Here is a 16494-nt window from a genome sequence, read left to right as displayed (position 1 = left end):
CCTAAAGATCAGTAATCAAAGCATTAACTATTACTTCTCTTACTGGAATTTACAGTCAAGCCAAATTAGAATTTAATCATTATATAAGCAAACCACAGTTCTTTGAGAATTCAAGATACCGTCTCTAAATGCCCTAGCTATTAACATGAATTCTTTCTTCCATTGCTAAACTTTTGGGAGTCTCCAACATCTTGCAGCTGCTATTTGCATTTACTGCACTTTTTTTAGATCTGAGATATATAGAATGTTGTGAAACATTTCTATTTTTCTAAAATTAAAATGAAGTAACATTGCAGTGAAAATCTTGCATTTTAATAAAATGTATATGTAAAATGAACAAATACTTTATGGTGAGTGATATCCACAACATTTTGGTGAGAACAATTGACAGTTTTTTCCCGCCTATTTATATCATAAATGAATTTACATTTTCTCCATCCATATTAGAATGAGAGAACATTTCTAGCCTATGTATTTAGAAATATAAAGAAACTGTTTTTATTTGGGCATCACTGAACTATAAATAAAATTGTATTTATGATCATGTTTTTTCATTTCTGAAGCATTGCACAAGAGTTAAAAAGTAGGAGGGCATAGGCAAAACAGTCTGTAAAAGGGTATAAAATACGCTTTTACAGAGCTTATAAACCTAACAATTATAAAATATTATAGTTTCCTTTAAGAAGAAATTATAAACTAGCTTTATGTTTTAAAAAATTGAAATTATCTTGTTTTTTAACTCAATAAAATTTACATTTTAGATTTACACACACTATCTTTTCTACAAGATTGTACAAATACGTGCTTTACTTATATCAGAGAATAGCCCTGAGCCAAGTAACACTTCTGGAGCATAAGCTCTGGAGTCAAAGACCTGAGTTTGAATTTGGGCATTGCTATGTATAGTTGTATGACTTTGGGCAAGGAATTTACACTGCCTGAGCCCTATTCTCAGGGGTATAGGAACAGATGCTTCAATGGGTTATGAAATTTAAATTATGTTTAATTATAATTAATTAAGGTATTTAAAGAATGTTAATTATAATTATTTTTTATTTATATCCAAATCTATATAACCAATAAAATAAATATTATTTATTAAATAAATAACTATTAATTAATTGAATATCCTTATAAAACATTTTGCATATACCTGGCACATGGCAGATACTGAATAAATAGTTGTTGCCGTATACAATCTGAAAAAAAGTCCAAACGGTTACAGGTAGTATTGAGTTTTATGTATGTATATATATATATATATACACACACGCATATATATATGTATATATGCGTGTGTGTATATATATATATATGTGTGTGTATATATATATACATATAAAATGCAGTAGAATCTAAATTACCAAAAAAATTCAGATTTTAAAAATACCTAAGTAGAATCTGATTTTAGAAAATAGTATCTTATCTTTGCATAGAATTTATACATTTTCAAAAGATTTTCACAGTTATTATCTCATTTTAGTTCTAGATTAACTGAAGATATTATCATTCCTATTTTACATACATGAGCAGAAATTGGACAGAAAGCTTAGTGGCTGATAGCTTGTTGGGGGTAAATCTTCTGGCTCCAAGTCCAGCAAGTTCTGTTGGTAGACTAGTAAATGGGAAGCAAGGAGCTTATTGTCCAGGTGGAACAAATCCAAATTTTATAAGAACTGAAACTCCCACAGTTTGGAGAGGGACCTCTTTAAGGAAAGGAATATGAAATAACCATGTAAATAAATAAGTACACAGGCTTTGGAAAGAACCTATGTAGGTGACAGGCTCTGAAGCTTAAGCTTCCTTAGCTTGACAAATCTGTTTCTGTTTCTAAATTTAAATATTTTTCAGAGATAAAGTACCCAAACATATTCTGGTGATGTGACTAAAATATCACATTTAGTGTGATATTGGCACTGTGGCCATAGTAAATAGTCATCTAATTGTGTCAGATGAGACATAGCATCTACACAAAATAGATTACATTATTCAGTGTGGAATTTAATTGAATTAAAGAACGCTTCACATTTTTTTTTTGCTTTTGATTCAATTTAGAAGTGTAATTTTAGCATTGAGGATTTTTTAAGGTACATGGAATTTTAATCTATTGACCTACATGAAAATTATTTTTCATTCATATACCATTGGTTATTAAAAATTAAGAGATGTTCTTAATTGGCATAATAGCCATACCACTCTACAATCTATATTTTTTAAATGTAGTTTTTTGACTTTTAGCCCTTTGCTATCAAGTACTTTTAAATGAGTTCAACAATATAATTTAAAATTTAGATGTAATTTGTGATTAACATTTCTAATACCAACTTAAACAGCAGATCCAAGAATGCATGCATCCCAATGGACTTTGTCTAGCATGGATATCATTCTTTTTATGTTTATTTAAGAATGCATTATAAATTAAGTACCCTGAGCTATATTTATATTACATTCTAACAACTTAACACTTTTTTTCTGAGAAGTCTAACTTTTTCTTGGGTTATGTTTTTGTAGCTTTATTTCTATGTATTATTGATTTCATTCTTATTTGTTTGGGAGTGTAAAAGACTACAATATTTATACTAGCAAAATTATTTGGTCTTTCCTCAGCTTTCCAAAAATTTATTGGAAAAATAATTTTGTATGTTTAATACTAAGAGGAATGTTAAAAGTCATCAAGTGGAGTCCAATCCCAGTATTTGATGTGGAAAATGAGCCACAAGGAAGATAAATATAACAAAGTTGGTGGATTTGCTAAAACTGCAGATGAGCAAAAGTGTTTGAATTCATATGTATAATCCTCAGATCTATGCCACCATCATAGTTTCTTACATCCCATGAATTACATGGGTGTGGGTGGGTGGGTATGTATGTGCCCCACCCCACTTTCTCCTTTCCTCTCATTCCCACTCCTTCCTTTTTCAGCTTTGCTTTCTTCTCCCTTCCTCCCAACCTACCCCCGCACACACTTTCCACAGACACATATTCACCACAATCACATAAACCATTCCATTTTGTAAAGTTGGTTCTACTCAGATGCAAAAAGCCATGACAGTTGGAAGAAGCCAGGACAAATAAACCTGCTCCTTGTTTTCCTTCCCACTCCCTTTTAATCAGCATGGATAATTTGTATTTATTCCAATTTAAGTATATTTTAAATATTCTGATAATGGGATTTTCTATTTGGAAGTGTCTCGTATTTTCTCTCTTTAAATTAAATGTGAAGAATAATCATTAACATATATGTTCCCTAAAGTCAGATCAATACAACAAAAATGAATTCAAGAATGGAAATAAATATCTGGGTAATATAAGCCAAAATTAACATGTTTATCTAGAACATCTTAGAAAATCTCCTCCTAAATTTTTAAATTTCTTGTTCTTTTAAGACATTACCTACAAAGCATGTGACTTTATTAGGGTAAAAACTAAATATAAAAGCCACCTTGAAGCAAATTCTTTTTAAGTTTTAACAAGAATTAGCTCCCTGACCTTTTGATATAACATGCTAATTAATATAGAGCTGATGCATATTTGGTAGCAGATACTGACAATTCCCCCATTTTTTAAATCCGTGATAAACTCTACTTGTAAATCTCTTGGGGTCTCCTCTTATCATCTACATTGATATTCCAAAGATATTTTAACATGAAAATAATTACTTATAAATAATTAAGATAGTGAAGGAACAGCCTCTAAAGTATAAAAGCAGCTGATAGTTATGCTTAAAATCTTCAGATTACCAGTCACTTATATGTTTGACCTACTGCTATTTTAACCATTTGCAGGGTAGGTCTAAAGATAGAATAGAACCCTAAAATTGTTTCTAATCTAGAAGGTGGGCAGGGTGGGAAGAAGCCCCATGAGGGCAGAATGTGCAAAGAATACCATGTGCTCTACTCTACAGTACAGTTTCTCAGCCAGCTCAACACTCACTATATTGCATTTGGTTTTACTACTGCACATAAAATGGAGTAGTTTTGTGAACATGTTTGCCGAAGGTATTTTTATGTTAAATTTCTTTTTATAAACTTCTAGGTTGAAATAAACCTAAAACGATATCCAACTCCTTATCCAGAGGATTTAAAGAATATGGTAAAATCTGTTCAAAATCTGGTGGGTAAGCCAAGCCATGGAGTGCGTGTTGAGAATTCAAATCCAACTGCTAACACGGAGCAAACTGTGAAAGAAAAATATGAACACAAGTGGCCTGTAGCCCCAAAGGAGATTACAGTGGAGGTATTTCAAGGTTATTGGTAATTGCCAGTGTGGTTTGGATTTTTTGGAATTACTAAATTATATGTTTTTTTAACCGATTAGATCTTCTCTGTTAAGTGCATTTTCCCCCTAAAATATAAATGAGTCTCTCTACTTTTTCAGACTATGAGGGTTGCATTTAATAAATTACAGGTAAATGACACCCTCATGGCCTAAAATTATTAACACAGCTCCAAAAGTTCCAATACACACAGAAGGAATAACTTGCTCATTCAGCTAGGCCTGGCCAGTAAGTGCATTATATAATTTTCACTCTACTTTTTTGGCTACCCCAAACTTTTATTGTATGAGTCATTAGAAAAGACTAAATGAAGTTGGTTTTTTTGTTTTGTTTTTTTGTTTTTTTTAGTCTGCAAATCTCAGTAAAATTCTTGATCAGATTTAGAGCCAGTTTTTTTTTTTGTTTGTTTGTGTTTGGATTAAAACCTTTATAGGAAACACTACTATAAACATGACAAAGAGGAGATAATTTCTGGATCTAGCCATGTGAAACTTAATTCCTATATTTTAGAATAAACTAGATATTCATCCTTATCAATTTGTGGGGTCTGAAAAGAATTCAACTACATTTATGCCACCTCTACACTATCTCATCCACTCTTCAGCCGATTTGGTTATCACCTTTTTATCTTCATTAGAAACATAACTGGTGTGAGTACATCTAGAAGTTACTGTACCTACTTCTCAAAAATCTAGGTTCCTGAAACTCTTTTACAAATCTGCATTTCACAGCATCAATTTGTTGCACTGATTAAACACCAACTGTATATTTAGCACTGTGCTAAACACTGTGAGAGAGAGAAAAGAAATATAAAATGTGTGCCTAGTCCCCAACTAATTTAGAGCCTAGCCGGGTAACATTACCACAGATGAAGTGATTAGAGAACAGATTATATAAAATATGATCACATGATTAGTGGTGTGATAGACAATATAATAATACTTTAAGAAATTGGAGAGAGAAGCAGTCACTGCCAATCAATTAAGAAGTTATGTGAAACAGTTTAAGGTTGAACTGTGTTTCGATAAGGGGGTGATTCTCTTAAAGTTGAAAGGGAGGAAGTTATTCCAGACAGAGGAAAAAGCTTGAGCAAAAATAAGCATGGTGTGAATATCTTGCAGTGGAGGTACTAGCCCACCCCAGAAAAGAATACAGCTTGGTATCAAGGGAGGAAAATTTAAGTAAATACTCATTTTCGTTTTTTTTTTCTTTTTGCTTATGAAATCAGTATTATTGTACTTTTTCCTTTCTAAAATGTTACAGATATGCAATAGCAGAGAAACAGACTTTTCTTTTATCCCTGAAGCAGTGCAGTAATATAAAAAGGAAGAAAGCCAGCATTTAGGAGGTACGCACTAAATACACATACACTTTGTATTTAAACCTCATGCAATCACAGTTTAACATTAAAATAATTGTGAGGTCATGATAACCCATAAACTGAGTAATTTTGCTACAAAATGAGAAGATTCTAAAATTGCTTAATACAGGGCTGGGATAGGTGAGGCAAGGAAAAGATGGCTTTGGTCATAAATTTAGTAATAACCCTACTAGAGAAAATAAATCTTAAAATTATCCCACAATCATTTAAAACTTGAAAAAATCCAAAATTAAATTTAATGTTTCTTCCCCAAATTTGCTTCTGCTCCTATACGCCCAATCTTGATCTCTGCTAGCACCATTATCTACTAGCTTACTCAAGCTAGAAATTTGGAAGATATCCTGGTTTCTTTTTCCATCTTTTTCTCCACTCACTGTCCCTTCCAAACAGTCACCTAAATCTATACATTTTCATCTAAGTGTATCTCCTCAACCTCCTCAGGCCCTCAGCTCTGTCCTGCATTATTATAGAAACTGTCAACTTCTTGGCTTACATTGTCCCCAGCCCCCTCATTACTTTGCTAATGAACTTTTAATTTATTTTTTTAAGATTTTATTTATTTAAGAGAGAGAGACAGAGAGAGAGCACAAGCAGGGGGAGGGGCAAAAGGAGAGGGACAGGCAGACCCTCAGCTGAGCAGAGAGCCCAATGAGGACTCGATCCTACGACCCTGAGATCATGACCCAAGGCAAAGTTGGACACTTAACCAAATGAGCCACCCAGGTGTGCCTAATAATGATCTTGTTAAGACACAAATCTAATTTGCCCTCCTTAAAAACACTTATTTCCTACCTAACTGAAACTCAGTCTTAAGCTTTATAATTATTTCAATGATTCACCCCACCTTTTCTTAGTTTTCTTCTTCTCCTGGCCTTTTATCTTGAATAGAAATCTCACCGGTAGTTTCAATACGTTTTCTAAAATTGAGATTCTAGATCTTCTCTCCCCAACTTTTAGCCATGCTAGAGCAAAGAGAAGCTGTTGCTTTCTTTATCATCCTCCCTTCTCGAATTGCTTACACGGATCAAGGGGCCACACTCCATATTTTCAACTTCCAGATAAAATAAATACAGATAGACAAATATCCAGTTGATCACTGTATATTAAGCATTTTGTTGTATGTTTTGCACTTGTATGACATTTTTGGGTCATTATTTAGTTCATACTGTCAAGAATGTGGAAGAGAGTATTACACACTGCATGATACGTTTATCCATGTGGTTAAATATGGAAAACCAAGGGAAAAAGACTAGTGGTAGGCAGAACCAGAAGCAGAAAACAGTAAGAATAAACAAGGTAAATAGATTGCAAATGCAGCAGAGAAAAAAGGAAAAGGAAAGGTAAATCAAGATTTATTGATCACTTTCTATTTGCCAACCGTGTGCCAAGACTTTTAATATACATTATGCCAGACAAAGAATACAGCTGGGAGAGTCATATGAACAAGGAGAACAGGGAGGTATGAAGGTTGTCCTCTACTTCCATATTCCTTTATATAAGTTTTATGAAGTTTACATTTGCTTTTTTCCAGTGTCTTAGTCCATTCAGGCTGCTATAACAGAATACCATAGACTACATGATTTATAAATAAAAACATTTATTTATCACAGTTCTGGAAGCTAAGAAGTCCAAGATCAAGGTAATAACAGATTCAGTGTCTAGTAAAGTCCTACTTCCTGGTTTATAGATAGCCATCTTCTCTCTGTGACCTCACACGGGAGGAGATAGGGAGCTTTCTGGGGTCTCTTTTACAATGGCACTAATTTCATTCATGAGGATTCTATCCTCATGACCTAATGACCTCCCAAAGATACCACCTCCAAATATCATCATATAGTTTTCAACTTATGAATTTTGAGGGGACACAAACATTTAGTCTGTAGCACTCAGCGCTTTATATGACTAGCACTTCCACGTCTTTCTGAGTTTTAGTTTAAAGATGACCTCAATAGGAAGGCCTTCCCTAATCACCATGATCAATAAAACCTCTACTTTCTCTATCACATTATTCTGTTTATTTGTGTTAAATATAATGAAAACATTTATGATTATGTTGTTTATTTTATTTTTTATTTTTTTTATTTAATGATTTTTTATTATATTATGTTAGTCACCATACAGTACATCCCCGGTGTCCGATGTAAAGTTCGATGATTCATTAGTTGCGTATAACAACCAGTGCTCCATGCAATACGTGCCCTCCTTACTACCCATCACCAGTCTATCCCATTCCCCCACCCTCCTCCCCTCTGAGGCCCTCAGTTTGTTTCTCATAGTCCATAGGATTATGTTGTTTATTAACTTCAGACTGAGTTTCATGAGGGCAGGAACCAGGTTGTCTTGTCCACCATTGTCTTTCTGGTGTCTAGCACAGTGCCTAGGTCAAAGTCAGATGCAATAAATATCTGTTGAGTACATGAACAACTAATAGAGTCTAATGTTGTAATACTGATAACATGTCTGTCTCTACATCCAATTAGAAGTTAATTGAGGGGAAGAACAATTTCTCTGTGTTTTTGTCAAATTAATCATGAATTAATTGTTGGCTGCCATACCTATTTATATTTTATCACCTATGTTTTGAATAACATGTATTTAAAAACAACAACTTACCATATTAATACATTAATATAATATTATGAGTAAAGGCAAAATATCATGATGAAGAATATTGGGAGAGTGAGGAAAGCAAGGAAAGAGGAGGGAAGGAGGGGACGAAGGAGAATGGTATGGTAAATAAAGCTACAACATAAAATAAATAAAGGGGTTCTAAAAATCTTGGTATGCCTTTAATGTCTTAGTAATATTGTTATAAGGACCATAGACCAAAAGAAGTACCTAACAGTTCCATTTACTAAGTAGTAGGTCTGACAACTTAGTAAATATTTATGCCCTGCCTAGCGGTCATTTGAAAAATAATACACACAAATTGAAAGGGAAAATAATAGTTTTATTTCATGCCTAAATAACAAAACTACCTATTAATGAAATGTGTGTACCTGTGGGACACCACTTATCTTCTCAAACCTTGGAATCATATCAGATACTACAATTCTGTTTCACATTGATTTTCAAATAGCACTTGATTTTTGATCACAGCAACCACCAAAAACCCAGCTTCACAAAAATTGTATCAAAAGGAAAGTGCAATCTAATATTGAAACTGAGAGCCACCAATTCACATAGTAACTGACTGATGTCGAGTATTGCTTTGTTTCCCTCACATATTTAAAATAACCCATGTATCCCTGTGAATTAACAACAGCACCACAGGTAGCTTGGAGCACAGTTTGGGAACAAGAGAAAGTGCTTTCAAGTCTAGCAGACATTAATTCAAATCTTGAATCTACCTTGTTACTGATTTTGTGACCTTGACAAGTCATTGAAAACTTTCTGAGCTTTGCTTTCTATATCTTTAGAAGTACAGGTAACAATAACATTTAGAGTTTTGTGGAAATGAAATCAGATGAAAACAAGTATTTTTATATAGCTGCAAGCACAGTTCTTGGCAAAGGGGAAAGCTACAGTAAATGATAATTCCTTGCCCTTCCACAAGAGAGTGATGTGCTAATCCTGCCCATCTGCCTTTAATCCTTTCATAGGCCACTACCCTGCATTTCAGAAAACTTCTCACTGGATACCTGTTTATTCTGTCCACCATGTTCATAAAGGTTCTGGACTTTTTCCTTTGTTAGGAGATTCCACCCAATTTCTTTCTATAGAGGAAACAAATCTATCTCTTGGTAATAGAGAGTAGCCAGTTACCCTTGAAAATATCCTTAAATGTTTTTATTAATACCAGACCCGGACTCTTGAAAGCTCGGGCACAAGTTTTTTCCCCCTCTCTCTTCTACCTCAGGCTCCCTTTCCCTACAGTAGCCGCTGAGATTTAGTTTGAATGACACAAGGTCAATGGGTTAAAGAAAAAAGAGATTCTACCTTTTCTTTTGCCCCCTCTTCTGCCTCCTTGCCAGAAGCAAATATGGTTCAATGTGCTTAAAATGGGACCCTCATTGTATTTGATTCCCGACCAATAACTTCCATTGCCTACACCATAGAAGTAGTCCCCAAAGCTTCACCCACTTTTCCAACATGAACTTGATTCCTCCAGCCTCTATAACAGAATTTATAGAGACAAAATCAATGATTAATTTCTTTTGTTGGACAGTTAACTTGTTCTGTAAAGTCCAGTTGAGAGGTGAGCTTTTCTTAGGGTAGACAATATAGCATACATAGTATCACACAGAAGGCCTTCCAGTAGCACAGATCACAGTTCAAATCTCAGCTCTACCACTCACTGAGTTTCTGACTTGGAATTACGACTTTACCTCTCTCCATGTCCTTAACTGTAAAACAAAGATGATGATATTAAATAATTTAAAAATAATAAATAACGGTAAAAAACTAGGTTATCAATTAAGTAATTAACAGAGATGATACAGATAAAGTGTTTAACATGTAGCACAGTAGCAGATATGTAATAGATTCTCCATAACTGATGGCATCATGAGCTTCATCATAATCATCATCATCATTATTATCATTTTGCTCGTGAAGATAAGTGAGTCTAACTGGATCAGTGGGAATTCACTGTTCTTGCTTCAGTAATGTTAATCCTTCTAGGTGGAGGGCCACAGAACTCTGGAGAAAAGGTGCAACCTCATGATTAGCTGATATCATAGTCTCTTCCTAGTCACTAGAGCTCCTTTTGATTCGAAGTAGAAATTCTTGAGCAGAACCAGAGACTTGAATCTGAGTCATACCATAGCTACCATGCCAAGCTCCAGCCACATTCTTGGGATGCAAATTTGAAAATATGATCTATACATGCAAGATAATTTGTATACTGAATGTATAACTCATAAGGAAAACAAAATAATGAAACCCTTAATTATATTTACATTTCTATGCTTGTACAACTCTTTGGTTTCTTTTGTTGACTAAAACAAAATTCCTGTACTTTATTATCAGGCATCATAAAAATACTTCCTTTTTAAAGTATTATTTCAACAAATAAATTACATTTAGATTCATAGAATGTTAGTACTAGACAGAAAAGAGCATTAATTCCTATCATCTATTACCTTCATTTTACTGATGAATTGAGTAAGGTAGAGAGGTACACTGACTTGCCCAAGATAACCTGATTAATAAATGATAAAGCAGGAATGGAATAGAAATATGCCACCTTGTAATTGAATATTTTTTGATAAGCCTTAACATATTTTATGACTTTTCATGGTACTATTTCTCAAACTTGTGTCTGCTTCTATTTATTAATTTCTACAAAGATGTGTAAAGGCTTTTACTCACTATTTTGTCACCTTAAAACTTTATCATAATACCTTGAAATAGTTTTCAAAATCCATGAAAACACAGATTTTCCTCTTCATCTCCAGAATTTCCATCAATCCCACTCTCTTTCCTATCCCTCTTCAAATCTGGAACAGGATTTTAAAAGTCTTTAATGTGCTCAGAGTTGAGTTCACTAGCAGGCAGCATAATATAAGGGAAGATTATTGGACAGGAACCCGAGAATCCTGCCTCTATGCTGAATCTTGGTCTCGTTATCTCTGTAAGCATGGACCTCTTTTATTCTCAAAATTCACTTGTAGGAAATGAAAGGTTTGACTAAAAGTATTTTCTTAAATAATTAACAAGTATCAGGTATTTGCCCAGGTTTTTCACAGGCTAATATTCTCATACAAACCTAACCAAAACCAAACCAAACAATTGAACGTAAGCCAGAAGTTAAAGAAATGGCTTTTTTTTTGCAATACCCAAAGACTTGAGCCTGTCACTCACTATGTGGGGCATTAAAATATATAAGAGTTTCTGTCTATTACCAATTAGTTATAAGGTGGAACACATTTCATTTACTGTATTTTTGTGCTCAAGTATTTTCTTTCTTTGATTTAACAAAATATTTCTAAATGTGTTGCATTAATGTTTTAAACTAATAAGTATTAATTAATGAGAAAACTGAAAAACACTGAAAATTATTTTTTGAATTCAAATTAACCTAAGGTTTAAGAAAAAAAGACATAAAGATAACTGCCATGCATAAATTTATATCACTACCTCCCCGTGGGCATAGACAAGACATTTTTATATGTGTAAGAAAGTGAAAATTTGGTATTTTACCTTCCTCAATGTTCTCTCACTATCTGGTTAACTGGAAATAATAATTTTAATTTTAATTATAGAAGTTTAAAATTCACGGACTTTTTTAACATGCTCATTTGTCTTTATAAAGTTATATTCTTGTACCAGTGTTGCTCATTACACTCAATGAATGGATTTAGAATGAAGATTAGCAAGGTAGATTAATCACGAGAAAACTAGAAACCTTGTGAAGAAGTCATGATAGAACTAAAGAAATTGAGATAAGATCACTTGGGAAACAGTAGGAGTTAAGAGGGGGATTGGCAATAAAAGCAGGATTTAAAGGACCCAGTTGTGCATGAGCAGGGCTGAGGATGAAAAGAAATTTAGTTGGTCAGTGATGGACTTTCCTCTTAGAACTCTTAAGGGAGATCCCCCCTTAAATTTATATATATATATATATATGCTCACATACAGCTTATCATAATTCAGTCCTGTGTTATAATAAGATGTATCTCATCTCCCCCACTAGATGGTAAATCTCCAAGGGACATGGTGACATTTTGTCTTTCTTTGGAAACTCTACAGTTCTTTGCACAGTGCCAGGCATATAAACAGGCATTCAAAAAACGTCTGATGAACAAATGGACTCATTTAAATTAGAAAAACAAAACATTTTAGTACTTACCTCAGAGAAACATATGATTCACTTCTCCCAGTGCTCCACAATGACTTATATTCTAGAGCCCCATCTTTAAATCTGAACCAAATAAAGATATTGCCACCTTGGTTAACCAATGTTTAAATGTTTACTTTCCTTGTCCTATATTATTATATCTCTCAGGATTCTTTTGTTCATCCAGCTAATGAAATGAGGATTGGGGAACTTCACCCTTCATTAGCTGAGACCCCTCTGTACCCACCCAAACTTGTTCTGCTAGGGAAGGACAAAAAAGGTAACACTGTGACCCTGACGTGGAAAATATGCCACAAATGCATGTGCATGATGAATCACCAGTTGTAACTTATGCTACACCATAGTCTATAGAAATATTTTACAAATATATATTCCTAACATCATTATGCTGTTTTTCGTACTTGCTTTTCTGTGCTTATTATTGCCAGCGTTCATAGCATTATAACATTTTCCCCTTTACGTTTCAGAATCAACTGATGAGTCTGAAGTTGACAAAACTCACTGTCTGAATAACAGTGTTTCCTCAGGCACTTACTCCGACTACTCGCCTTCCCAGGCTTCCTCAGGATCCTCTAACACCCGGGTGAAAGTGGGGTCCTTGCAGACAACAGCTAAAGATGCAGTACATAATTCTTTATGGGGTAACAGGTGTGTTTAGAATTCCCTTTTTTCTGTTCCCAAGTGCTTACTTTCAGCAACTTTATAAAAAAAAATGGGACCCTAATTTTTGAATTGTATTCAGCACGTGAATGGTATAGAAGACAGACGGAAGGGGCAGGTAAGCAAACACAGTCCCCCAGGGATTTCCAGGAGAGGATGAATCCATTTTATACAGCAAAACCATTGTTTAAGGGAGAGATGGTAGGAGATTATCAGGTTGAGATAATAGGAACAGAAATTTTAAAAATCAGAACCCAAAAATCCGGTTTGCCCAATACTTATTTATGGCACACATGGCCATTTCACTATCCCAAATGGGGTTATGGATTAAACCAAGATGCATGGAAAGCACTTGTGTGCCTAGTACAAAGTAACTGTTTAATAAAATTGTCATTGCTGTTGTCATCATCATGGTCATCATCGTCATCATCATTTTATCACCACCTGGAAAAGTTAGGATGTAAGCAGAAGTATTTAATCTTTCCCAAATGGTTCCTACTCTATATTACTTCCATTTTACAGATAAAAATCAAAAGCCAAAGAGCACAGTAAAGAGACTCAGTGAGGTAGTAATTACCCAGTTCTGATTCTCTTGTTTTGTACCTTGTTTTACAGTATAAACAGCGAATACAAATCATCACACGATGTAGGTAGTCGTGGTTATTACTCATATTTTACTGATAATATCAGTGCTGTTAGCAATATATTCTTTGGTAATTAGTGGATAATTATTTCTACCTATCAGTGCCCATGATAAAAATCTTAACTCTTTCAGTTTGTAAGTTCATTATTTGTGATATAAGCTGAGATCAATGAGGTGCTTTGGAAGGTTCCTTCTAAATGTACCATTTTTCAATTAGCAAAAGCACCTAAAAGTCGTTCTCTTACTGATAAAAATATATCATTCAATGTTATTGGTGTGCAAATGGTTTAGAATAGATCTAGAAAAATGAGCATCTTTTAGAAATACTCCAGTTACTGGTGTAAACAAGCCAATGACCAAAAGTCATAATATAATATAATTTATATTCTAGGAAAACATGTTCCCTATACAATGAATTTAGTGTTTTCAATACCTGGCCTTCAAATAAATGTTATCTGAAGACAATTTGGGTTCATTAGATTTATCAAGTATTCATAAGAAAGGTCCTCTCGACCAATAGTTTAGAAAGGTACTGAATCAGAAATTCCAGGTATGAGGACCAAGAATCAGATGTTTTTAATTATCAGACAAGTGTCAGGACCATTACTGAAGACCTATTTCTTTCATTCATTTAATCATCCAACAAATATGTATTTTAATGCCTACTATATGCCAAGCACTATGCTAGGCCTGAAGAGAAAAAAAAAACCTTTGCCCTCATGAGTTTACATTCTAGCAGAGGACACACATCAGTGCACAATAAACAAAATAGGTAAGTAAATAATATAATATGTTAGAAGGTGATGATTTCAAGGAGGAAATAAAAGAGCAAGGTAAAGGGGTAGATTTGGGGGGACATGAAATAACAATGCCATCTTAATCGTAAGTGAGGTGTGGATGAATGATCCGTTAAACAAAGGATTGTGGCATTCTTGGCTGCTAGTTTCTCTTTCTGGCAAAGACCCAGCTCTTCCTCATTTTCATACTTCTTCTTCCCACTGTCTTCACAGGATTGCACAATCTTTCCCACAGCCTCTTGATTCAAAGCCATTACTCAGCCAGCGGGAGGCTGTTCCCCCAGGGAATCTACCACAGCGTCCTGACCGGCTGCCAATGAGTGACGCCTTCACTGACAACTGGACTGATGGTTCACATTATGATAACACAGGGTTTGTTGCAGAGGAGACCACAGGCGAGAATGCCAACAACAATCCTCTCTTAAGTTCGAAATCTAGAAGCACGTCTTCTCACGGACGCAGGCCTTTGATTAGGCAGGATAGGATTGTTGGTGTTCCCCTGGAACTTGAGCAGTCTACACACAGACACACACCAGAAACAGAAGTGCCTCCTTCCAATCCTTGGCAGAATTGGACCAGAACCCCTAGTCCTTTTGAAGACAGGACCGCTTTCCCTTCCAAATTAGAGACAACCCCCACCACCAGCCCATTACCTGAAAGGAAAGAACATATGAAAGAATCTGCTGAAATACCTAGTCCTTTCTCTCCGGGAGTACCATGGGAGTATCACGACTCCAATCCCAACAGGAGTCTTAGCAATGTCTTTTCTCAGATCCACTGCCGCCCAGAATCTTCTAAAGGTGTTATTTCCATTAGCAAAAGCACAGAGAGGCTTTCCCCACTCATGAAAGATATCAAGTCCAACAAATTCAAAAAGTCACAGAGTATCGATGAGATTGACATTGGCACATACAAGGTGTATAATATACCATTAGAAAACTATGCTTCTGGGAGTGATCACTTAGGAAGCCATGAACGGCCAGACAAAATGTTGGGACCAGAGCATGGTATGTCCAGTATGTCTCGAAGCCAGTCAGTCCCGATGCTGGATGATGAGATGCTCACTTACGGAAGTAGTAAAGGGCCACAGCAACAAAAAGCTTCCATGACCAAAAAAGTCTATCAGTTTGACCAAAGCTTCAATCCCCAAGGAGCAGTGGAAGTGAAAGCCGAAAAGAGGATACCGCCCCCCTTTCAACACAATTCTGAGTATGTGCAACAGCCCAGCAAAAACATCGCCAAGGATTTGGTTAGTCCCAGAGCTTACAGAGGATACCCACCAATGGAGCAAATGTTTTCATTTTCTCAGCCATCTGTTAATGAGGATGCTGTGGTGAATGCCCAGTTTGCAAGCCAAGGTGCCAGGGCAGGCTTCTTGCGAAGAGCCGACTCCCTGGCGAGCTCCACAGAAATGGCCATGTTTAGAAGGGTCAGTGAACCTCATGAGCTGCCTCCGAGTGATAGGTACGGCAGACCTCCGTATAGGGGAGGTCTGGATCGCCAAAGCAGCGTTTCAGTGACTGAGTCCCAGTTCCTGAAAAGGAATGGCAGGTATGAAGATGAACACCCTTCATATCAAGAAGTGAAAGCTCAGGCGGGAAGTTTTCCAGTTAAAAACCTTACCCAAAGGAGGCCATTGTCTGCAAGAAGCTACAGTACAGAGAGTTACGGTGCCTCCCAAACCAGGCCAGTTTCAGCTAGGCCTACTATGGCAGCTCTTTTGGAAAAAATACCATCTGACTATAACTTGGGTAACTATGGTGACAAGCCATCAGATAACAGTGATATAAAGACGAGGCCCACTCCTGTGAAGGGAGAGGAGAGCTGTGGTAAAATGCCTGCAGACTGGAGACAACAGCTGCTTAGACATATAGAAGCTAGAAGGTTAGACAGGGTATGTCTGGCATTTCTCTGTAAGAATATCCCTCCTGCCTT

The 16494-nt window shown here is 35.4% G+C and overlaps 1 protein-coding gene across 2 annotated transcripts in view; it reads left to right on the top strand.

Moving 5' to 3' along the window:
* Positions 1-16494, top strand: part of LRRC7 (leucine rich repeat containing 7) — a 508428-nt gene that overhangs the window by 411197 nt on the left and 80737 nt on the right. For both annotated transcript variants that reach the window (XM_057310572.1, XM_057310571.1), the window contains 4 exons: positions 4036-4236; positions 12607-12718; positions 12927-13107; positions 14773-16453. In XM_057310572.1, coding sequence (XP_057166555.1) covers positions 4036-4236; positions 12607-12718; positions 12927-13107; positions 14773-16453 — 2175 coding nt within the window. The remainder of the gene's footprint in view (positions 1-4035; positions 4237-12606; positions 12719-12926; positions 13108-14772; positions 16454-16494) is intronic.

This window comes from Ursus arctos, unplaced genomic scaffold, assembly GCF_023065955.2.
Source record: "Ursus arctos isolate Adak ecotype North America unplaced genomic scaffold, UrsArc2.0 scaffold_12, whole genome shotgun sequence".
Classification (NCBI taxonomy): domain Eukaryota; kingdom Metazoa; phylum Chordata; class Mammalia; order Carnivora; family Ursidae; genus Ursus; species Ursus arctos.
This window is presented reverse-complemented; position numbering and strand designations above follow the sequence as displayed.